Below are 25677 nucleotides of genomic sequence, written 5' to 3' on the forward strand. Positions count from 1 at the left end.
TGCCATCATGTATGGAATCAGAGTTTGATGAACATCTTCATGCTTTCAGTGTTTTTGCACAAGAGAACAGTCTTGTGCTCAAAAAACCTGACGAATTGTTTTACCACAAGCCGTTTGATTTACAAATGTCCTATGTAAATGACAGTCTATTTTACATCGTTTTGGACTGTTATTTGTAAAAAAAAAAAAAAAATTTTTAAATTTAAAAAATTTATTCATGTAATTTAAAGTACTGGCTAGATGTATTGGTGCTCTGTGCTGGAATAAAGTTTTGAAAGAGTAATACAGAGTGATGTGTTTATTTCAAAGTGAATTTATTCTTTTCAGATTAAATAATTGTTAGTTTATTTTACAGTTCTTTAAAGTAGGTAATGCAAAACCCTAATAAGAAAAACTGGTAACTCCTTTAGTGTTGTTTTTTATTTGTAAATAGGTGTTCCATCAACACCAGGATGGTGTAAAATTTGACTCCTATAAGGTTGAGAAGATTGTCATTTCCATTTTTTTAAAGTGTTAGGTCAACACCAGAACAGTGTAGAATTTTAACTCTGCCAGTGTTTGCTACAAAGCTGCACCCAGCACTGTAACAGTGTTGTTGTTATCTGCATTGGTGTTAAAATTTTACTCTCTTAGTGTTCATATTGTTACACTGTGTCGGTGTTGCGAGAGGCAACACTTTTGAAAGTGTTGAACTAACACTTTGTGGGTGGTTCCCATATATACACTTTCAAAGTGTTGAAATGAACTCTATTGGTGTTGATTTCCGGATTTCAAATTTACTGTGATCAAATTATGTACTACATATTACAGCATTGTTTCAATACAAGACATACCAATGGACTCGCGCACCTTTCTGTCTTCTTTGGGCACCAGATGTTCCTTCCTCACCCGAAACAAAGGACTTATTCGATTAGCTTGCGTTGATATAGGACTGGTCTTCCTTCTCTGCTGTAAAATAAGAAAGTCTCGACTTACTCTATGTGCAATAACTATTGTTCTTGAAACATAAATTAAGACAGTTATAAATAAGTTAATTTACCATACGATTCAGGAGAGAACATTTGATGAGTAAATACTGATTGCAATATTCTAAAAAATAAATAAGCAAACTTAAGAACAATTCAAATTCCCTAACATAGGGGTTTATATAAACTGATATTCTAATATAAGTAAGAAGAATTTAATAGCAGGGACTGTATCAATTTTCTTTAAGGATTTACAAAATAAAGAAAAGTCATTTTTTAATGCATTCACATTTGGAAGAGATTTTGTGAAACGACATTTGTGGATATAGAATTTAACAAACAGTATAATATTATTTATTTATTTTTCATTAAAAGTCCATATTTGATCCCATTCCAGGAAAAAAAATCCGATCGTGACGTAACTCTTTGATAGCGAGAAAGTTAACCTGCGCATGCGCGGCCCCGCCCACTAAATCCAGCGGGGTGAAGCTGGAGCTCCAGCGAGGGGAGGAGCTGGAGCTCTAGCTCCTCCCATTTGGCTCTGCATCGAGTACCAATATATATATATATATATACACACTCACCAAAAGGATTATAAGGAACACCATACTAATACTGTGTTTGACCCCCTTTCGCCTTCAGAACTGCCTTAATTCTACGTGGCATTGATTCAACAAGGTGCTGAAAGCATTCTTTAGAGATGTTGGCCCATATTGATAGGATAGCATCTTGCAGTTGATGGAGATTTGTGGGACGCACATCCAGGGCACGAAGCTCCCGTTCCACCACATCCCAAAGATGCTCTATTGGGTTGAGATCTGGTGACTGAGGGGGCCATTTTAGTACAGTGAACTCATTGTCATGTTCAAGAAACCAATTTGAAATGATTCAAGCTTTGTGGCATGGTGCATTATCCTGCTGGAAGTAGCCATCAGAGGATGGGTACATGGTGGTCATAAAGGGATGGACATGGTCAGAAACAATGCTCAGGTAGGCCGTGGCATTTAGACGATGCCCAATTGGCACTAAGGGGCCTAAAGTGTGCCAAGAAAACATCCCCCACACCATTACACCACCACCAGCAGCCTGCATAGTGGTAACAAGGCATGATGGATCCATGTTCTCATTCTGTTTACGCCAAATTCTGACTCTACCATCTGAATGTCTCAACAGAAATCGAGAATCATCAGACCAGGCAACATTTTTCCAGTCTTCAACTGTCCAATTTTGGTGAGCTCGTGCAAATTGTAGCCTCTTTTTCCTATTTGCAGTGGAGATGAGTGGTACCCGGTGGGGTCTTCTGCTGTTGTAGCCCACCCGCCTCAAGGTTGTGCGTGTTGTGGCTTCATAAATGCTTTGCTGCATACCTCGGTTGTAACGAATGGTTATTTCAGTCAAAGTTGCTCTTCTATCAGCTTGAATCAGTCGGCCCATTCTCCTCTGACCTCTAGCATCAACAAGGCATTTTCGCCCACAGGACTGCCGCATACTGGATGTTTTTCCCTTTTCACACCATTCTTTGTAAACCCTAGAAATGGTTGTGCATGAAAATCCCAGTAACTGAGCAGATTGTGAAATACTCAGACCGGCCCGTCTGGCACCAACAACCATGCCACGCTCAAAATTGCTTAAATCACCTTTCTTTCCCATTCTGACATTCAGTTTGGAGTTCAGGAGATTGTCTTGACCAGGACCAAACCCCTAAATGCATTGAAGCAACTGCCATGTGATTGGTTGATTAGATAATTGCATTAATGAGAAATTGAACAGGTGTTCCTAATAATCCTTTAGGTGAGTGTGTATATATATATATATATATATATATATATTTTATGGCAAAAGAGAGCAAGCAAGCCTTGTGTTGTTCCCTGCCCACGTTATATCACGGGTGGGGAGGACACACATTTCAGCTTTGTGTTGCTTGTTTGGGAGTGGAGCATGCCAACAGTCAGTTCTCGAGGGGGCTGACTGTGAGCATTGCGAGGAGCTGTCCGTGAGGACGCTCCGCTCCCGCCGGCCATTCTTCGAGGAGGACGGTTCGGTGCGTGCTCCCCGAGGCGCGGGTCCCGCTGCTGCCGAGGCACGGCGTCGACGCGCATCTTGGGGATCGCAAATGGATCGAACAGCGGGGTTTGAGACAGGCCCCGCCCTATCTCTGCCTTTAAACGCTCTGCGGTTTCTCCTCCCCGGGATGAGGCACTCATGCTGCGATTTCCAGTTCCGAGGAATAGGTATCGTTAGTGTTTTTGTTAAGAGAACAAAACAATTAAAAATATAAAGAATAAAGCAGATGTTTATGAATTTTCAATAAATAAATAAACAAGTCAGCTCATAACTCTGTTGAATAAAGAGGAGCTTTTAAAAGGAGGTTTTATCTAGTGCTGTTGCTAAGTTAAATATTACTGGCCAGCCGGTTATTATGAGAGTGAAAATATAAGTAAAACTCTATATCTCAGCCTCCTCGTCGGGCAATGCCGTTTTTTCCCTATCTCAACACTGAGGTGTCGAGATCGTGGAATAAACCGGTTTCTATTTATGTGTTTAGTCCCCAAACTTCTACTATAGTAATGTTATGGGTTATGTTAAGCACTAAATGGTTTAGCTCCCCAGTACTTGAGCGAGCTCTTAACGCATTATAGTCCTTCACGTCTATTGCGATCTCAAAATACCGGCCAGTTAACCAAAATACAATAAAATATATCCAATAAAATATATATTTTAAAGTTAAATAACCAAAATACTATGTTTGATAGTTATACTTATAATTTTGTTTCTATTACATGCAGTTCTAACTTGAGCTCTTACTGTACGTTCACACCGCCGCCGACTTGAGCTTCCAAAGTTACCGGAAGTCATTCATTTTCAATGGAAGCTGGCTTCTCTCTTCTCTCAGCTGCAAGGAGTGGCAAATCCATTGGCGTCGCGTTTTGGGCGTTTTGAGCGTCAATCAGAAAGTTGAAAGTAGCTCAACTATATGGTAATGAGCTATGACGCGGTTCAGCGGCAAGCAGCGGCAAAACGCCAGAAACCAATCAGAATATAGACGGGCTTCCGGCAAGATGGCGGATTGAGCAGTCGCTTTTTTCGGAACTCGTTCAAGTTAGTCCCAAAGTTAGTTTGAAGTAGTTGAAAGTCCATTGTGAAGAGGTGTCATGGATGCACAGAAACTAATTCATAAAGGGCTCCAAAGAAAAGAATATTCCGCGGGAAGTCGGTGGGAAAGGGGACCCTTGTGTTACGGAGCACGACTATTCTATGGACACCGCTCAGCTAAACAAGAGGGACCGTACTATCGACTCCTTACCAACTACGCCAGTTAAAAATCCTGCAGGGAAAAAGCCCAAACCAGCTGATGACGGTGAGGATAGTGATGTTTCCAACAACGCCATTTTACAGGCAATACTGGGCCTTGAAAAAAGAGTGGATGTGCAACTAGCTGATCTGAAGGAGCAGACAAAACAAAGTAGCGTCATGATTGCTAGTTTAGCCAAAGCTGTCCAGTTCAACGCGGAGGAAATGAAAGAATGCAAAAAGAAAGTTGAAGATTTGAGGAAACAAAACGACCAGCTTTGCAAGGATAACAACGATCTTAAAAATAGAGTGAGAGAGCAAGAGAGATACAGGATGAGGTGGTGTCTGCAGATTAAAGGTTTGGAAGAAAAAAGAGATGAGAACATTCGAGAACAAGTCACCGAAATCCTCCGGAAAATCGCACCAGATCTTGAGTCGAAGGTGGAGGATGCAGTTGACGTCGTTCATAGAACGGGGAGAAAGATGGATAACAAGATCAGACACGTTGTCATTCTATTTGCAAAGAGATGGGTGAAAGAAGAAATCTGGCGTCGGACCAAGAACTCGCAGGTCTGCAAGGATAAAGGCATCCGCTTTGCTGAAATGTTGCCGCGGGAGGATTGGGAGGAGAGAAGACGCTTGTGGCCGCAAATTGAACAAGCGAGGCGCGCTGGAAAACTGGCTTTTTTTCGGGGCCCACATGGATACGTAGACGGACGTCGGATTGGAGATGAAGGGTGAAGCAATTAAATATGACTGTGATATAATGGAAACGTTTGTAAAGGGACATTATAACTCTATTAAGGTTTAGGTTAAATCACTAACTGGACGGAGTAAACAAGGGTTACATTTACCGTTTACTTCTTTTCTTTTTTGCGTTTACTGTTCATGGAAAATGTTGACATTTCTTTTGGTTCATTAAACGTTAGGGGCCTGAAAGACATTGTGAAAAGGAAAGCACTTTTTTTATTTTGTAAAGGGCAAAGATCTCAGTGTTTATTTTTGCAAGAGACTCATTCGGCTGATGTGGACGTAGCTTTTTGGACTAACCAATGGGGAGACAAGATTTTATTTAACCATGGCTCCAATCGCTCGGCAGGTGTGGCAATTTGTTTCAATAGATGCCCTGGAGAAATTATAACGCATAGAAACGATGGAGATGGTCACTGGCTAACGGTGGTATTAAAGGTAGAAAGTCAGTTTCTTATTATAACAAACATTTATGGATATAATAATGACGGACAAAACAAGAAACTCATGGAAAAAATAACAAATGTGATATCAGAGCTTAAAGTGCGGTACCCCACTAGCTATATTTTAGTAGGAGGAGACTGGAACATGACTCCGGATGAATGGGTGGACAGGATACCTCCAAGACTATGCAAACCAAATTGTAATGATATTACGACAGATAATAATTTAACTGATGTTTGGAGGTGTCTCAACCCAGATGTTGAAAGTTACTCATGGTTTAAGCCCAATGGGGGTAACAAGTCCAGAATCGATTATTGGATGGTGAGTGATGACATTCTAAGAAATACTTTACGTTCTAGAATCTCTAAAGCACCCTTAACTGATCATTGTTTTATAGATTTAGTTTTAGGACCCGCAGTGAAAGAAGTTAGGAATAAAGGGTATTGGAAATTTAATGCCAGATTGCTAAAGAATAAAGACTATTGTGTTCAGATTAGAGAATTGATCAAAGAAAATGAAGATAATGAATCGTTCAGAAATAATAGGGGTAGATGGGAATTTACTAAGTTTAAGATAAGACAATTTACTATTAAATTTAGCAAAAAACTCAGCAGGGAAAAAAGGGAATATGAAAGCAACTTACTTCGAGAAATAAATTTGTGCTGTAGTAAAGTAGAATTAAACTCTCAAGAGAAGAATAAACTAATGGAGTTACAAGTTAAATTAGATGATCTCTATCTTGAAAAAGCTCAGGGCGCCTTCATAAGATCAAGGGCAAAATGGATTGAAGCAGGTGAAAAAAACTCAGCATACTTTAGCAATTTGGAAAAAAGTAGACAGCTAAAAAACTCTATTACAAGTCTAATAATTAATGGAATAGAAAATAAAGATGTTAGAAGTATAGAAAAAGAGGTTTTCTCATTCTACTCTGGATTATATTCCTCTCGTTATTCGGCAGTAGATGCCAACATCCTGTTTGATAAGATTAAGAACTCTAGATCTTGCATTGATGACTCCTTTATGGATATATGCGAGTCGGATTTTAAAATTGAGGAGCTGGATTCAGTTATTTCTAAGATGGCCTTAAATAAATCCCCAGGGACAGATGGATTTACAACTAATTTTTATCAATTCTTCTGGAAGGATGTAAGAAATCTAGTTTTTAAAGCTATTAAAGAATGTATAGAGGAAAAAGAATTATTGGCAACCATGAAACAAGGATTAATTACCTTGATTCCTAAATCTGGGAAAGACAGAAGGATATTAGACAACCTTAGACCAATCACTTTACTTAATACAGATTATAAGATTCTTTCAGGAGTGATTGCTGCAAGACTAAAAGAAGGCATCTCTTCTATAATTAGTGAGACACATGGCTTTCTGAAAGGAAGGCTTATTCATAATAATATTAGACTTGTATTAGATTTGCTTGATTATAATCAGATGGTTCAAGAAAGCGGGTTTATTTTATTTCTAGATTTTTATAAAGCATTTGATTCTGTTGAACACTCTTATTTTAAAAACTTTAGATCATTTCGGTTTTGGAAGAAAATGTATAGATATGATTGGAATGTTATATAATGGAATTAATAGCTCTGTTGCTTTAGGTCATGGCACTTGTTCTAGATTTGAGATCAGGAGGGGAATTCGACAGGGATGTGGTAGCTCACCATTACTGTTCATAATGGTCGCTGAAATTTTAGCTATTTTAATTAAAACCAGTCATATTGAAGGTCTAAATATGATGGACAGACAAATTATAATAAGTCAGCTAGCAGATGACACAACTTTATTCCTAAAAAATGAAGAGCAAATTCCCTTAGCACTGCAATTTATTAATCAATTCTCAAAAGCATCTGGTTTGCAGCTGAATATGAATAAGTGTGAAATTCTGGCATTACATGATTATCATTCGCATTCCTTATACAACATAAAGATTAAAAAGGAAAGTAAATATTTAGGGATTATTATCTCTAAAGATAAAACAACAACTGAAAATATGAATGTTTGTAACAATGTGGACAAATGTAAGTCTATTCTTAATAGGTGGCTGCAGAGGGATGTCTCAATTTTTGGGAGAGCGTTATTATCGAAAATGGATAGTTTGTCTAGACTTATTTACCCGGCTTTCTCATTACCCATCTCAACAAGAATGATTAAAAGATAAACACTGTTAATTTTAAGTTCATATGGAGGAATAGATGTCAATATATAAGAAAGATTGATTTGGTTAAAAACTATGAGGACGAATGCAATTGATTTTGATATTATGAATGGTGTCCTGAAGCTGAAGTGGTTAAAGTCTTATCTGACAAATAGAAATTCCTTTTGGTTTATTGTCCGGAATATGATTTTTTTTTAAATGGGTGGGATAGACTTTCTCCTGCGCTGTGACTTTGAATGTAGCTCATTACCGATCAAACTCTCTGCTTTCCATCAGCAAGTACTTCTCTATTGGAAATTAATTTATAACCATAATTTTACACCACATAATACACCAGTTTGGAATAACAGGTACATACGACTCAGCAAAAAATCTGTGTATATAGAGGAATGGAGATCCAAGGGCGTTTGGGCTGTTGCACATTTTATGGACGAGACTGGAAACATGTTACAACATGAGGAATTCTGTAAAAAATACCAACTTCAATGTAATGTTAAGTATTACGACAGAATTCTAAAAGCCATACCAAGTTCCTTGAGATCAATGGTTAGAGAAGACACTCGATACTCTGCCGTCTCCCCTGTCCTTAGTCAGTTCTGCATTGAAGGTTTGGATTTTTGTGATTTTAAATGCAACAACAAAGTTATTAAGAATCTTCTGATTAAAGAATATTATCCTAACCCAGTAAAAAGATTTTACATACTTAAAGACTTTGAAGTGGAAAAAATAAAGAAAATAAGGAAAAACTACATTTAATTTCCACTCCCACCTAAAGTAAAAGTCAACTTTAAAATCTTAAATGAAATTTACCCAACAAACGAATTCTTGAGATTGAGATTCAACTTCGATCTAAATAATTGTGTCTTCTGTGTAGAAAACATTGAATCGTTAGAACACCTTTTTTTTTTACTGTGACCCAGTCCAATCTTTTTGTAGAGAAATGCAGAGCTGGCTAATGTCCAAGGAAATTGTACTGTCTTTATCTGTGAAGACAATTATTTTTGGTGTTTTTGATGAAAATAAGAATGTGGACTTTGTACTTAATTCTCTTTTATTATTCAGAAAGTTTTTCATTCATAAATGCAGGTATTATAAAACCAAACCTACTTTGACTCATTGGAGGAATGAGCTGGATCTTCTAAGTAAATCTCTTAAACTTGTGGAGGAAAAGAAAGCCCTTAAATTATTTTCTTTACTTGAAACATTTAAGTTAATCTGAAATGGCCCCGGTAAATTTTGTTCATTTGTTGGTGTTTTTTGTTTTTTGTTTTGTTTGTTTTTTACTGCTTTTGTTTTGGTTTGTAGCTGTATTTATAATCTCAGGTATGTTTTGTATTGTATTGTTATTGCTGATTTTGCTCAATCTTTACTGTAGTATACGAGAATATGCTTAACTGTTTAATGCCTTGTATGTTTGTAATTATTTTCATTTAATAAAAAAAAAAATATAAAATCAGAATATAGACGTCCTTCGCGATGGCTGATTCCGGAGAAACATACGATGTAAACTTTCGTTCCTACCAAAACATTAGTTCCGAGAAAATGGAGGAGAAGTTGATCATCGCCGTTGCTGGGTTTCTTATCATTATCGGATTAATTGCACAGTTTAACCATAGTGTGAAAGTTTATCTTTTGCATATGTTTTTAAGTCCTGTCAGTTTAACAGGGCGCGCTTGACAGCAGGGCATATAAGAACGAGCAGAGAGAGAGAGAGCCCCGGCCGCGCGCGCGCACTCACTATTAATGATAATAATAATAATAGCTAATTATTATTTTTTCCCGACCAAATGTGACCAAAACGGTTATAAAAATGCTGTCGTTATAACATTTCATGGTGTGACACAGACTTCAGAGCGGCCAAAGCGTCAACAAGCTTCCCCGTACTTTTTGACAGGGCGGCCAGAGCTTCTTTGCAGCTCAAGTCGGCGGCGGTGTGAACGTACAGTTAGCTCTCCAGTTAGAATATTGGCTTCTTACTGACCCTTTAAAGGGATACTCCACCAAAAAATGAAAATTCTGTCATCATATACTCACCCTCATGTTGTTTCAAACCTGTATGAATTTCTTTCTTCTGCTGAACAGAAAGGAAGATATCTAGAAGAATGTCAGTAACCAGACAGTTTTAGATACCACTGACTTCCATAGTATATTTTTTTCCTACTATGGAAGTCAGTGGTATCTAAAACTGTCTGGTTACTCACATTCTTCTAGATATCTTCCTTTCTGTTCAGCAAAAGAAAGAAATTCATACAGGTTTGAAACAGCATGAGGGTGAGTATATGATGACAGAATTTTCATTTTTCGGTGGAGTATCCCTTTAAGAAACACAGAACTCACTCTTGCACTCACACTTACAATCTCTCTCACACACACACACACACACACACACACACTCTCAGATATGTGGTTTATGAGGAATCTCCATAGGCGTAATGGTTTTTCTAATGTACAAACTGTATAATCTATCCCCCTACACTAACCCTACCCCTAAACCTACCAATCACAGATTTAGTATGTTTTTTAAGCCGTTTGGTTTAGAAGGACACATATGTCCTCATAAACCATGTTTACGTTGTAATACCCATGTCATTATACACATTTGTGTCCTCATAAACCATATACAAGAACACACACGTCTCACTCACACACACACACACACACACACACACACACACACACACACACACACAAACAATATGCTCTGACAGGAGGAGGACAGAGTAAAAGTACACAGGACCTACAATTTCCACACTTTTATTAGCCCCGGGACTAGCCGGACAGCCTGTGTGTGTGGGTGTGGGTGTGTGGTGTGGTCAATGGGACCACACACTGAAAATGTGGACCACACACGGAACACACTGAAAATGTGTTCAGATATATATTCTTCACAGAAAATGCACCAAGGCCAATGAGTCTGAGTTTGAAAAAATAATTAATCGTATAATTTTTCTCTTGATAAAAAATGAAACCGGGTCCTACAGACCCGAACACCATACAAGGGTTAAAACGACACTAACAAGACGCTTAACAACACAGCGTACAAAACAAACATTTTATATAGATATCATATTCTAATTAAATGAATACTTACAATCACAGAAATAATGTCCTTGGCGATGGTCAATTTGCTGCCGCCGCAACTGCTGCTCGTGTCCGAAAGCTGAATCATACGTGTAACAGCTGTTCTAAATAAGCTACATCTGATTGGTTAATAATAATCCTATTTCAGTATCTTGCCGCACTATTGGCTCGACTGATATAGTAGGCAACCGCGTTTGCCTGCATATTTACGGGTCGTGCAATATAATTTCGGGGGAACATGTGCAATAAATGGGAGTGGCAACACTTTTCATATCGTTGAGAATAAAACAACCGTCCCAACTTTACAAATCCAGGTTCTCCCTCCATGGGGATCATCCATTTCGAAAAGTAAAGCAGATACGGAACCTCGGCCCACGCGAGATGCAATGCGATTGGTTGCTGGACCAGCCAATGGAATTAAATATGTGCAATATTAATATTTAAAATTGCCTAGTCATTAGATTTGTGAATTCTTTTTCTGAAAAACAAAATTATATCATTAATCTTTTAATTATTTTGGCGAAGTTTTATATCCATAAGACAAAAATAACTCAAAAGAAACCCTCCTATATTACCTTTTATAACACTGATCTGATCTCACAATATAGCCTACTTAGAATATCTTTTAAACATGAGATCACAAAACAAAAAGCTTATAAAAACAATACAAATTTTAAAGCTTTTCAAATACATATAACTGCCCTGATATTATAAACTTTAATTTCTGTATTTATTATTTATTATTTATTTTATTATTATGTACATTTATACTTTAGTTGTTGTTGTTATTCTTTGGTTTATACATTTTGAATTGTATTTACAGTGCCTTGTATTCATTTAGTTTTTTTTTGTTGCATTGTAGGCTACTTGAAATGTTTGTAATTTAACTAAATAAATAAAAAGCACAATATGTTATGTATACCATACGTAATAAGATATATTTCTAAAATCAATTCTTTCAATATTATAATATTATATATTATATGACGTTACTGTCACAAAAATAGCTTTAATGGTTCTGTTTTTTTGTTTTTTTTAAGCAAGTCTGGAGGCTAATGAAATGAAACAGATGAGAATCATTTTCCCATCTAAATACAGTTGATTTTATTGTAATGTGATGAATCAGAAAAATAAACAAATATAACACGCTTAGGCTGTTTTTTAAATGGACCAAAACAAAGTGAAACCAACGTAACAATTTGAAGTGACCAGACCACTGACATTGATAATAAATATTATTAAAAAAATATATAAGATGGCACCACAAGAGCAAATTTAGCACGTTTATAGTTAACTCAACTGGGTAGCAATTGTGAAAAATTTTAATAGAGAATTCAAAAATAATTTGGATTTCTTCACCACTACTACTAACCGGTTGGATGGTGTATTAGTGATATTGAAAGCTGATTGGCCTTGATATATATGCGGAAAAGGGCCAATTTAATTATTAATTTATATGATGTCCGATTTATTCTCTCTTGTGCCTTTTTGCGCGCATTTTCCACGGGTTTTAATAATAAAACTGAAAATCATATTAAAGAAAACGTCAACATTAAGGTTGCAATTATTTAATAAATCAGAGTCGATGTGCGCGTGCATGCGTGGTTCGAATTTTAGTTGCAATGTAGGTTATGAATTCTGACTGCATATATATTTACACTCGAACCGGTCACTGTCTGGGCGTGCGTGCATGTTATGATTCGAATGTTAGTTGCTATGGCGACGCGTTTTATGAATTCTGCGATCTGCATGTATCTCTCTGCTCAACGATCGACCGCTGTCTGTTGGTTGAGAGACGAGGCGAATTAACAGACTGACTTTTGCGGAGAATTTTCTGGCCGAAACTCGATACTTTGAAGCTTTTCTGGATTGCTGAGAGGAGACCTATATTCTTGAAGGACATCGGAGGATATATACTTTTTGAAAGCATCATATAATTTCTGAAAATACTTTTATTTGATAGTTCTTTTCTTATTTTAGAAGTAACGTTAGTTTGTTTGATATTTTTTTCAGGGGAGTAACGCTATTTCTGCGGATATTTCTATTGTATTGTCTTGTCTTGTATTTTGTTCTGATTTTCTTGCAGGTTGTCGATGGCTCGTAATCGAATGATGGGTGGAAGAGGAAGTGAGTGCTTTAATTTTTAATACATTTTTTATGGTGTGTTGTACAATGACTGACTGATCCCATTTGATCCCATTTATTTGATTCATTGCATGTGAAATAAACTTGAATTGAATTTGAGTAACTTAATTGAAGTAAAAATCTGTAATTGACCACAGACATTGATTATTGATTATGATTAAACTAACGTTATGTGATATGTGAAATATTCCATCCTTAGAGCACTCCAGATCCAGGAGAGCTGCTTTCTGGCAGACGGCTGGTCGGGAGGTTTGGATGCCCGATTCTGATGACCGTGATCAGGATCCGCTGCCCAGAGATGGACAAAGTAAGTTACAGATACTTCTGGTCAAATATTACTCAGTTACAAGTAAAAGTTGAAAAGACTGATTTTACTTGAGTAAAAGTACAGAAGTACTTGTTTTTAAAAGTACTTAAGTATCAAAAGTAAAAAGTAAATGTCAATGCATTGTTTTATTATTGTTTGTAATACTTACAGTACCTTATGCCTCTGAATCTATGCCTGCCTACCCACCCTCATATCAATATATAATGTATTTCTAGAACACAGTTCCTGTAGTGGGATTGAATGTGAGATTGAATAAGTGCTCTCAATAACGTCCACAATAGTTTCGGGCTGTTCCCTCAAATAGTGCCCTATTTAAAGATTTTTGGCTTTTAGGATGAATATGTCAGCCACTGTTATAAGCTAGTGTGCTCCAAAACAATGACAAAATGAGCATTTAAAAGACCAAACCCAACATTGAAAATGAAAGTCAGATTGATGTCAGAATCCAACTACTTTCTACTCAAGGACCTTGACAGAAATGTAATGTTAGTGGAGTAAAAAGTATGATACTTGTCAGTGTAGTGAAGTTAAAGTAAAATGTTTCCAGAAAAAATTGTACTCAAGTTAAGTACAGATACTCAAAAAGTGTACTTAAGTACAGTACTCAAATAAATGTACTTTGTTACTGTCCACCTCTGCCGCTGCCAGACCCGACCCAGACACAGAGCCAGGATCGTCCTGGATATTTACCATCTCTGTCTTCTGAGTTTTCTATTTCTGTGTCCACAGGTCAGGCTCACGGGACGAGGGCGAAGCAGAACCCAGATGTTGGACGGACGTCCACTTCATCTAACCACTCTCGCAGAGGTCAGAATAGGCTTTTAATAAAGATGTAATGGCTTAGTTTCTATTTCTATTTTCAATGGCTGATTTGTCAACTAAACCAACTAAAGTAACGATAACACTTTATTTTGATGGTCCCTTTTGAACATTCTGTCGACTATACGTAACTTTGCAACTACATGTCGACTAACTCTCATTAGAGCATCAGTAGACTCTTCTCCTTAATTTGAACTATGATGATATTTTAATCATTGTTTTAACTATGTACGAGGCACTGCGAGTGCGAGCTGACATCGCGTTTGTCTCTCAGGCTTGCTTTCACTGCGTGATGTGTCAGTGCAGTTATAGATGTCCCCAAATTAGTTTTTGTCTTATATTTATATCATATTATGTTGTTATATTAGAATATCACATGATCAAGAGTGCCGTTTTCCTTTGCACAATTGCAAATGTGCTATTTATTTTATACAACAGTTAAATTAACAATAAAGTTAACATTGTGAGTTACTTTTTGGACACAATATTGTCAATTTTCACTTTATATCGCCGACGAGAATTTCATAATGAAGCCGTAGTCCCAACCAGACAGATTTGTTTTTTACTGAAATCCGCGCTTTGAACGAATCAGTTTAACGATTCAATGAACAATCACTTGTTTTCTGAATGAATCAGCCGTTTGAACCATAGACATCATATAGATAGACGCCCTATCGACCGCTACTGCCTACTGGCGCGGGTGAGCCGTGGGGCCGCCATCTTAGACCGGTCACCCGCTCCACTCAGTGTAATCTGTATGGCAGGTGCAATGAGCTGTCAGCGCATTTAATTAATCATACCTCACTGAATACCGAACTGATTTTCACGCGGGTTTGTTTGCTGCAAAGGTCATTCATGTAGCTGTTATACAGGACACATGGTTCGGCGTATTTTAATATTCATAGTAGGCTTAACAGTAATATAATATTCTGATATAAGATATAAAGTGACCAGACGTCCAAAATCAAAATATGTGATGTAGGATATAAGCTTTTTTATAAATCACACACTATAAATATGATAAAGAAGCAGAAACAGATAGTTGCAGTAAAGTAAGATATTTTAATAAGTTGAAGAAACGTGTGTGTTTTACATTTACATTGCTTCCTGATATCACGTGCGCAAACACAAATAACCTATATTTATATATATATATAAAACAGTTATGTCCGGTCGAACAATGTATGAATTAACTTAAGATTGGATTGCGGTAAAAGTAAGTTTCGTGCCTCTTACAAGTGCTTTCGAACTTCTTTCTGATCTGAATGGTACGTGGAAAACACTTGAGTTGAGGGAGGGAGAAAACACGCTACTGAATGCCTTTTCAAGCGTCTCAATACTTGAAAAACCACAGGAAACTACTTTTAAACACGAAATTACTTGATTTACAGAGGGTCTATTCGCACGTTTATAAACGTTAACGTTACCTGAGGTAATTTTCCTGGACCTTTTTACAGAAGGTAAAAGTCGCGGTAATCTTTACTGACATTGTCCGAAATGATTACTGAGATGGCACATTCGGACGGGACTAAAATAACCGAGAAGCTCTTGTAATTATTACTTTACCCCACCTCTCCATGTCAGGTGAACACCGGCTGGTGCAGTAAACATTGCCTAGCTAACGTTAGCTGGCTACGATATCAGTACAGTAATATCAAAGATCCTTGCTCCTTCTCAATTATCTGGTAATATTCTATTCACAAAATACAACCAATAGTACGGTAATGTTAAAAGTAATCTATTTGCGATGGTCCGCCGATTAGAACAGGAAAATACTCCACAGTGCTCTAGCATCTTAACTGCTGCCACGCAACGAAACTAGGAACACGACCGGTTTAAGATGGCGGCCGCATTTCTCAGTGCCCAGCGGCCAATAGGGCATCTAGTCTCTATATCAGGGGTCTCCAACCTTTTTTCATTTGAGAGCTACTTTTTAAAAATGAAAGTGGCTGAGAACTACTCATGTAAAACAATACTTAAATCTCTTAAATAATGTATCATAATACTCTCATATTAACAACTATCCAAACTGTTTTAGACCTAAAAGAGTCTTTGTAGACTAAGACAGATATATGTCACGCTTAAATGTCAGAGAAAAGAACAGAATCAGAGATGTTTTTTTTTTTTTTTTATAGAAAATTGTACTTTGCATAGTAGGCTATACTGTAAAAACACATAGTTGATAGTTGATTTTAGTTGGAGACCCCTGCTCTATATAATATCTATGGTTTGAACAAATCGGTTGAATAAATGACTCCAACAACTCGCTTATTAAGACAGTGACTTGCCGCCACCTACTGGTGGTTTTAGTTTCATATTTAAAGTATTCTTTAATTAAAACATTAAAAAACTGTACAGTAAATCATTAAATAATTTTAAAATATCATCTAATTATTATCGACAAAACGTTGAAAATATCGAGACATATTTTTGTCAATATTGCGCACCCCTAATGTACGGTATTCATTTTGATTTCTTCAGGTCTTAAAAAGGTCTTAAAAAGCCTTAAATTTGACTTTAAAGGACAAGTTCGGTATTTTACACTTAAAGCCCTGTTTACAGATCGTATCTGATGAAATAGAACGGTTAAGATTAAAATTTGGACACATGCTCCTGTCCTGAGAATTTTAGGTTTATTTCGCTTCCCCCCCACCACCCCCACAATGGTTGTCTATATGCACTGGAAGATTCCGTCCTAAAAACACATTAAACTTTCGTTTACAAAGACGTGAAACTCACCGAGTGGTCAGGGGTGTTCACTGATATGTTCCATCAAAAATCGCTGAAAAAGATGCATTCCAACAGGTTTTATCGTAGTTTTTGTCCAACTCCATTGACTTAATAGGACGTGCTGTGAGACCGCAGTACCTTTACGATATTACTCCGCCGCTTCTTCTTCTGCTTCTTCTGTGTATAGAGTGCCGAAGTAATGACGTCACTTTGTAGGCCAACCCGGAAGTTAGCGGCGCATGGGTTCCCTCGATCAAAAAGCAATGCATTTTCCCCATAGACTTTTGGAAAATCGCAAAAAATAAGATCTGTGTTCAACAAAGAGTTGTGACCCTTACACGTTTTGTCTATCAAGATAATCTTTACAAGTTAATCGAAAATGTATACATTTTGAAGCCTAAATAAAGCCGTCGGATATAAAATGCTAACGGTAGGCTATCAACGGACTACAGCACACCATGGTCGCGGATCAACGTCATCATCAAGCTTCCTCAAACTCACTCGCTCGCTCATTATGATCTGCGCTGTGTATGAACCTATTTTTTACAGTCTATGGTATGAACCTATTTTTACAGTCTATGGTATGAACACTTATCCACTTTTTCATGAGAAATACTGCCCCTTCTGTTTTTCAAAAAATGTTAGAAACTAATTTTGTTTATGCGTGCCTCTCTGAGATTTTTTTAATCTTTTGTTAATGTTTTATTTATTCGTTTATTATTTTGTTAGTTTATATAAACCTTAATATTATTTTCTTTGTGATTAAGATTATTATGCCTGATCATTGTGCCCCAAATAAACTTTAAAGATTATCTTTCACTGTATTATGTTTGATCGATGTTTGCATACCATTTGCTAATTCGCCAGGAAAAAAAACGCGCTTTAACCATCTCAGAAGCACCAACGTTAGCTATGGTCGTATCAATTTCCATGTCCTTTTTCTTAGACGATAGAAAAACCATAGATCGAAGAGAGAACAACTATAAATCTGGACATGAACAGTGCAGCTTAGATGCTGGTTTACTTGCCGGTATTGTAAGGGCCAGCATGAGGTACAAGGTTAATCGAGTAAGTAAAACTAGGGAGAGATAGAGGAGTTATAATAGTGTTCTATGTATTTAAGATAACTATACAAATAATCTCTGAACAAGCATAACGCAGTTCAATTCCAAACATTTAATATAATATTTGTATATAATTATATATGTTGAATTTAAAGAGAATTGTCAATAGCAAATGCTTATTATAATATATTATAATTAAACCATATATGTTCCCTAAATAAACCATATATACTCATTTTGTTAACATTTTCTATTTTTACCTGGTAATCCACAAGCCCCAATGTGAGAGCCTGTGTAGTAAATTTTATCTCACATTCACATTACTGTGAGCTGACTGGAGTGTAGTTACAATAGTATACAAGTAGTATGCAATAGTTTAACATTTAATTTGTGTATTTGTCAGACAGTCAACTTACAGTGCATTAAGGCTATACATATCAGCGTGTTCTCTGGGAATTGTCCACGTTTATATAGCACATTAAATATAGTTAACATTTACTACTAAAATAACAAAGATTAATATCATTGCCTGCTTTAACTACCGGCAATGCTGTTTACAAATACAATCATATTATTATAGGTGGGTAAAAGCCAAGTTCACAAGGTGCAGGACCCACCCTTTCTATAATTATATCCAAACAAGTTACAATAAAAGTCAATAAACCAGGTATTATTTTGAATATTTTAATTAAACACATTTCTCAACGTAACGTTAGCCTTTAATAAAACTGCAGCGGATCTAATCTATTAAACAGTGGCAAAGTAAACAAGCTTTTAGATATTTTAAGAGAAAGACAAAAGGTATTTTAGCTGTTGATTTGGTTATGAAAAACGTTTATTCTTGCTGCTGCTAGCCTTTTTTACTCCATCTGGCACGAACCCAGAGTCTCCGCTGGATAACATCGGACTTGTGGTTGCATCTCGGGACAAAACAAAAATAACGTTATGTAGGCTATATTAACTGAAAGGTAAACTTCTAAGAACGTGAAGCTGAAACGCGGGCTAGTGAGAGATTTCATGTTTGTCATGATGACGTCTAAAGTCTCCGCCAAAGGATGTAGTCCCTTTTAGCAACCACCGTTTTTAAGACACAATAAAGTTTTAAAAAATCACAAGCAGGTTATAACTGGTGTGTTTTATGTCATAGATCAAAACGTGAAAATATTTAGAGGCTTTGTTAACCACAGACCTTATTTCAGGCGATTTAGCAAAAACCCATTCAAAAAACCCATAGACTTTAGGGCGAGGGAACCCGTAGTGCTAAAATGCTAACTCACTTCCGCGTTTTGGCCTACAAAGTGACGTCATAACTTCGGCACTCTATTCAATGAAATGCCCGTGGTTTGCTTGCAATTGGCAAAGGTGCATTATCGCCACCAACTGGGCTGGAGTGTCTATTATTCAAGCTCTCAACGGAAGAATCACGGGTGTAACGCGTTTGGCAAAATAGGTCCACAAAAGCGAAATAAACCTAAAATTCTCGGGACAGGAGCATGTGTCCAAATTTTTATCTTAACCGTTCTATTTCATCAGATACGATCTGTAAACAGGGCTTTAAGTGTAAAATACCGAACTTGTCCTTTAAAAATTGTGCAGGTACCCTGTAATACTCTAATGAGAGTTAGTAGACATGTAGGTGCAATTTTACTTGTAGACAACTGAATGTCTGTTGGGAGGAGCATTTTACTATTAAGATTTGAATAGTAAAATGTAAGTTATATCATTATGTCATTGCTTAATTTGACGTCAGAGATGGGTCTAATAGTTGTTTTCATTAGTTTTTTCTTCATTTCAGAAAAAGCTCCAGAACGTCTTTGGCTCAGGATCTGGAAGGCTACGAAGGGTGTTTTCAGCTGCTGTTCCGGTAGTGCTGTGACTGTTGTGGAACCATCGTCACCTTCTCCAGATCACTCCGGCGTCAAGCCAAATAATGGTAAATCATTATTTCTCCAACATTATTTTAAACAGTATTACAGGGTGTCTGCGGATCCTTAAAAAGTCTTAAATTCGATTTTTTTAATTTAAGGCCTTAAAAAGTCTTTAAAAGTCTTATTTTTACTTATGAAAGGTCTTACATTTTCGATGGCAATTTGACTTACACATATCTAATGTTTTCCAAATTAGAACCATCTAATTAGCGTACTTTTTTATTTATTATTCTATCTTTGTGGATTTGCTTGTTCACGTGACATTTCGCGTCATTCGCGGCATCATTACGTCCGTCTCCTGCACGCGAAACAGGAGGAGAGAAGGAGAAGCGAGTTGGTAGCCTAAATGTCAGTTCAATTCTAAGATCATTCTTTATGTGCGTAGTGGTGTGCGATGTGTATTATCTATTATGATATTGTAATCATTGTTTAACGATGTACGAGGAACCGCGAGCTGACATCGCTTTGGTCTCTCGTGCTTTCACTGCATGATGTGTACAGTTATAGGTATGTTCCCAAATGAGTTTTTGTCTCATATTTTTATCAAAGGCCTACAATATCACATCAGCAAGACTTCTGTTTTCCCGTGCACAATTGCAAATGTGATTATTATTTTATATAACAGTTAAATGAACAATAAATTAACATTGTGAGTTAAATTTTATAAACAATATTGTCAATATTGTTGTTATCCCTTTATTTCGCTGACGAAATTGCGAAACATTATTGGATAATTCTTATAATTTACATTTCTCTGGGCCAATCGAAATCTTAGCACTTTTTCTCTTGGCCAATCGGAATCTTAGCACTTGCGTCATAATCTTGAAGCACACACACCATGACACACACAGCGTCAACAACAGCTGAGCTCGCCATTTGCCTGGCTACCGTGCGAGTCTAATGGAAACTCAAGCATGAATTTTCCTGCATTGAACTTGTTTTAGCGCCCGCCAAAGTGAATTTTTGTCCCGCCAAAGTCTTATTTGATCGGTGAGTAATGTAGATGAACGGCTGCGTTTGTGTTTAACTAAAAGAACGACCAGAGAGAGAGAGAGAGCTGGTTGCGCGCGCGCACTCTCTGTGTAAACGACTTCACCGTCTCCAAACTAGGCGCTGTGTTGCTCTCTCTCCCTCGCACATATTAATCAAAATAAATCGACACAGTGGTAAAAGGTCGGAAGACCAAAGTTTCGTGTGGAGCATTCAGAGATTTTTTTTTCCTGAATTATACTGCTGGGTGTGAATTGTGCTAAATAAGTTTCCTTATCTTCTCAGAAAAGCGTTCCGGACATTCAGCTGACATAAAACAACACTTTAATTAAACGAAATAAAACTATACAGTGATGAAATGTTTTCTATGTTGACAACTTGACACAAATCTTGGATGTCCATGTCCTAACTGCTGGGATAATCACACAACGCGCACGACGCGTCCAATTCGCGAACTAATAATGACTCCTTTGAACCGATTCATTTTAATGAATGGTTAAAACAACTGATCTTTCCAACAGTGAACTCAGGAGACGTCTGAATCGGTGTATAACTAATCAGTAACACTTTACAATAAGGTTCTATTTATTACATACATTATATAAAAAGTACAGTTTGCTAATTCAAGCTTAAACTTTAAAATAAATAAAACCACTTTTTTTTTAAAGCATTTTAAACATTTTTCCACACAGTGCTATCAAGAATCGTTAAAGAATTGGATCGATAATCAGAATCGTCAGTGGCATTATTATTGATAAAATCTTATCAAATCCCATCCCTAACATACATGTTTTTTTATATATTTTTTTTAAGAGTAAAAAGATGCTAACATGATGTCTTATTGTGTCACTGTCAGTCTTGTTACATCAGTGCAAAACTAGGGTATGCAGATTAATTATTATTATTATACATCATTCATCAGCATGCATTGATTAATCCCATGGCATGTATAAAATTTTTTTTTTTTTTTTTACCATATAAACATTGTAACATGTTGTCACTAAACCTAATACAATTCAGTTTATTTACTAAAATGTTTTGACAATCACAATACACTTATTGTGATGCAAGTTTTTTTTGCAAACCCCCCCCCCCCCCCCCCCCCCAAATCTCACTCCAAGTTAAACTCAAAAGTATACAAAAAAAAAAAAACTTTTAAAAATAACACATTTAATAGTGAATTGTTAATTTGCGTACACGAGCAGTAACTGCACTACATGTACATATTCACAGGAATGATTGTTGTAAACAAGATTTAATTTTGATATATTTATTTACCTACCCACCTCTCTCTCTCTCACACTCACACACACTAACCCGACCCCTAAACCTACCCATCACACACATACACAAGTCAAGCGTTTTTTGTCTATAAAACGCCGATAGCAGGCCGGGTGAAACCCGTAGTTGTTGGGACATCAGAGACCGGTTTGTCCAGGAGGGCAACATGTTTATTACCAATAGCTAACGTTAGCTCCGTAGTGTCCGACGTTTTGAGCCATTCCTATGCTTGATTTTTTCCCACCGGACTTCAGTAAAGGGCTGCGGACCTTTCCCACCATCTTTTCCGACATGAAGAATACACTTTACGGGTGTTAATCGAGCTTGATCGCCGCTATCAGATGAAGATGCGCTGCTTACGTCCTCCTCCATGTTTACATGTGCGTAGTGATATTGGCTTGATTTCGGCTGTGACCTACTTACATTTTCGATGCTGATTGGTTGAAAATCTAGCTCAACAGTTTTACATGTCTCAATACGCAGTCAATATAGTGCGCCAATAAATTACAATTTCTCATTAACTGCAGGATAATGCGTGGAGAACTTTTTGCTTGGATACCTTTAATTAACGTTGAACATATTGAGCAAAAGAAAAATTAGTGCCCCGTTTGTCGGAACGAAACTGAACGATACAGCTCACGTACAGCGGCCTATTAACCAAGATAAAACATTTTTGAAACGTTGAAAAAACTGGACGTTTTGAACGTTCAGGGAACATTTAGAAATAATGTTTTCTTAATTGAATGGGAATGTTAGCAAAACGTTCTCAATAAGGCATGAGCTCGATGGCTGTCTGACACACACCAGAAACACAGGCACAGAAAGCCGCTTCACAGACAGCATACGATCCAGAAAAGAATTCAATTTCACCACTTATTTCTCTTGAATTGTCAAAAACATGCAAAATTGTCAAAATGGCTGTCGTGCCGAGTATTACAGAGTCAGTTATGTCATAAATAAGACATTGCTATGCATTTTATAAATGTGTTTAATAAAATATATCTATATTTAGATATGGCCCATATGATCTTTACCATTACAAGAACTGAGCCACATGTGCCAGAGTTGGCCAAATGAAGCCTGCAAATGTATGTTTTCTTTTTAATTAAAGATCAGATAAAATAAGAAAAATAACTTTAGCGTTGAATCGGAATCACCTCGTAATCGTGATAATAGTGAAATAAAATTACTATTAATATTGTGAAATAATATGTTGGGACATTTATGCAGGCATTAAGCAGAAGTCAGGTGGATAGCGTGAACAATTCCCATTACTTTAGATTTGTAACTTTACAGATAAGATTTTAATAGTAAAATGTAAGTTATATCATTATGTCATTGCTTAATTTGACGTCAGAGATGGGTTTAATAGTTGTTTTCATTTGTTTTTTCTTCATTTCAGAAAAAGCTCCAGAACGTATGAAGAAACCTGGTCGTTTCCGTAAGCGCTGGAAGGGTTTTTTCAGCAGCTCAAGAAATGTTGTGGAGCCTTTTATTCCTCCAGCAGATCCTGTTCCTGAACCATCATCGTCACCTGCTTCAGATCACTCCGGCGTCAAGCCAAATAATGGTAAATCATTATTTCTCCATCATTATTTTAAACAGTATTATCTTGTTTTCCACTCAAAATAAGGCTTGTTTTTACAGAATATTAAAATTATTTCCCCCATTATAAAATTATTTTCTCGACCAGCACTGACATTTTTTAAATAAAACAATGGATCTAGCAACAGACACTCTACTGACTATAAGTAACTTTTCAACTACATGTCAACTTATTCTAACCCTACTAGGGCTGGGATAAACGATTATTTTTAAACGATTAATCTAACGATTCATTTTTCCAGTCCGATTCGATTTCGATTCAATTCGATTATCGATTATCTCCCCAATCCCCATTAATTGACTAATAGCAATTTATACATGTTAATTTACATATCTGAATGAAAAAAACATGAATTCCTTAACATTGCAATATATGTTTATTGCTCTTAAAATTCCAAAATAAAAGACTATACAAGTGCATAGTAATGCATTCTTAGTCAGAGGTAGCATTCAATAAAACCTTAAAGCCTTGAAAACACATAGCTTACTGAAACAAGCTTACTGAACACATAGGGCCTAGCTTACTGAACAAAAGAGTTCTTCTTTCAGATGAAAATAACAACAACTTGATGTCTAGTATTCAATAAAAAAATAAAAAGGTCACCCAAAATACTTGTTTAGAGCAATTGAAAGAATACAGTAACCAATGTAAACTTGGGGGCTTTAAGCTAATACAGAGAGTGCTTTTCCAACAAAAAATAAATAAAAATTAACAGTGGGAGCCAGCAGCCTGTCATGGCGTCCTTCCTGAACCAACAGAATTGAACATTTATGTTGAAAACACATAGTCCTAGCTTACTGAAAAAAGTGCATCTTTTAATTCTTCATTCACATAAAAATAACAACAACGTATAGTAATACACTCTGCCACTCACCTGTTTCTTAAAAAAATAAATAAAATACTAATAAAAAAAAGTACTTAACTAGAATTTAATAAATGGAACATTATTGTAAAGTGTTACCGATTTGTTATACACCGATTCAGACGCCTCGTGAGTTCAGTGTTGGACAGATCAGTTGTTTTAACCATTCATTAAAGTGAATCGGTTCAAATGAGTCATTAGTTCGCGAATCGGACGTGTCATTAGTGGACGTGTAGCCTACGGCAAGCGTTGTGTGATTATCCCGGCAGTTTATTTTTTACCACAATTCACACTTCGCGGTAATTCAAGAGAAAAAAATCTCCGAATGCTCCACGTGAAACTTTGGTCTTCCGCCCTTTTTCTATCGTGTCTAATGATTTTGATGAATATGCACGCGCGCGGCCGGCGCTCTCTCTCGTACTTATATGCGCCCTGTCAAGCGCAGTCAGTCATTCTATTCTACATCACTCACCGATCAAATAAGGCTTTGGCGGCCGCCCCCCAAAAAATTCAATGCAGGAAAGCCCCTGGATGGATAGAATGATGGCCATCGCGTATCAGCGCACTTAAGGTACACACTGTGAAGTAATTTGCACACGTTTTTTAGAGAAATGAAAACAGGTCGACGAATCGACACGCATATTTTGCGTCAACGTATTTTTTGCGTCGACGTCATCGATGACTTTGACGCGTTGTCCCAGCCCTAAACCCTACCAGTCTACTAATACTCTACTAATACTCTAATGAGAGTTAGTCGACATGTAGGTGCATTGTTACTTATAGACAACTGAATGTCTGTTGGAGGAGCATCACAATAAAGAGTTTGCAGATATTAAGCAGAGACTTTGTTACACTATTAAGATTTGAATAGTAAAATGTAAGTTATATCATTATGTCATTGCTTAATTTGACGTCAGAGATGGGTCTAATAGTTGTTTTCATTTGTTTTTTCTTCATTTCAGAAAAAGCTCCAGAATGTGTGAAGAAACCTGGTCGTTCTCTCAAGTTCTTGGAGGATATGAAGGGTGTTTTCAGCAGCTCTTCCAGTGATTCTGTGACTGTTGTGGAGCCTTTTATTCCTGAACCATCGTCACCTGCTTCAGATCACTCCGGCGTCAAGCCAAATAATGGTAAATCATTATTTCTCCATCATTATTTTAAACAGTATTATCTTGTTTTCCACTCAAAATAAGGCTTGTTTTTACAGAATATTAAAATTATTTCCCCCA

At 36.7% G+C, this 25677-nt stretch overlaps 1 protein-coding gene across 1 annotated transcript in view; it reads left to right on the plus strand.

The window, feature by feature from the left end:
• The window catches only part of LOC309509909 (uncharacterized protein), a 34772-nt gene that overhangs the window by 4835 nt on the left and 4260 nt on the right, over window positions 1-25677 (plus strand). Inside the window, exons 2-7 of the mRNA XM_082184902.1 lie at window positions 12782-12822; window positions 13040-13147; window positions 13898-13975; window positions 19577-19714; window positions 23383-23550; window positions 25411-25578. Of these exons, the coding sequence (XP_082041028.1) occupies window positions 12789-12822; window positions 13040-13147; window positions 13898-13975; window positions 19577-19714; window positions 23383-23550; window positions 25411-25578 (694 nt within the window). The 5' untranslated portion in view covers window positions 12782-12788. The remainder of the gene's footprint in view (window positions 1-12781; window positions 12823-13039; window positions 13148-13897; window positions 13976-19576; window positions 19715-23382; window positions 23551-25410; window positions 25579-25677) is intronic.

The sequence above is a fragment of the Leuciscus leuciscus genome (assembly GCF_965113295.1).
Source record: "Leuciscus leuciscus genome assembly, chromosome: 11".
Lineage (NCBI taxonomy): Eukaryota > Metazoa > Chordata > Actinopteri > Cypriniformes > Leuciscidae > Leuciscus > Leuciscus leuciscus.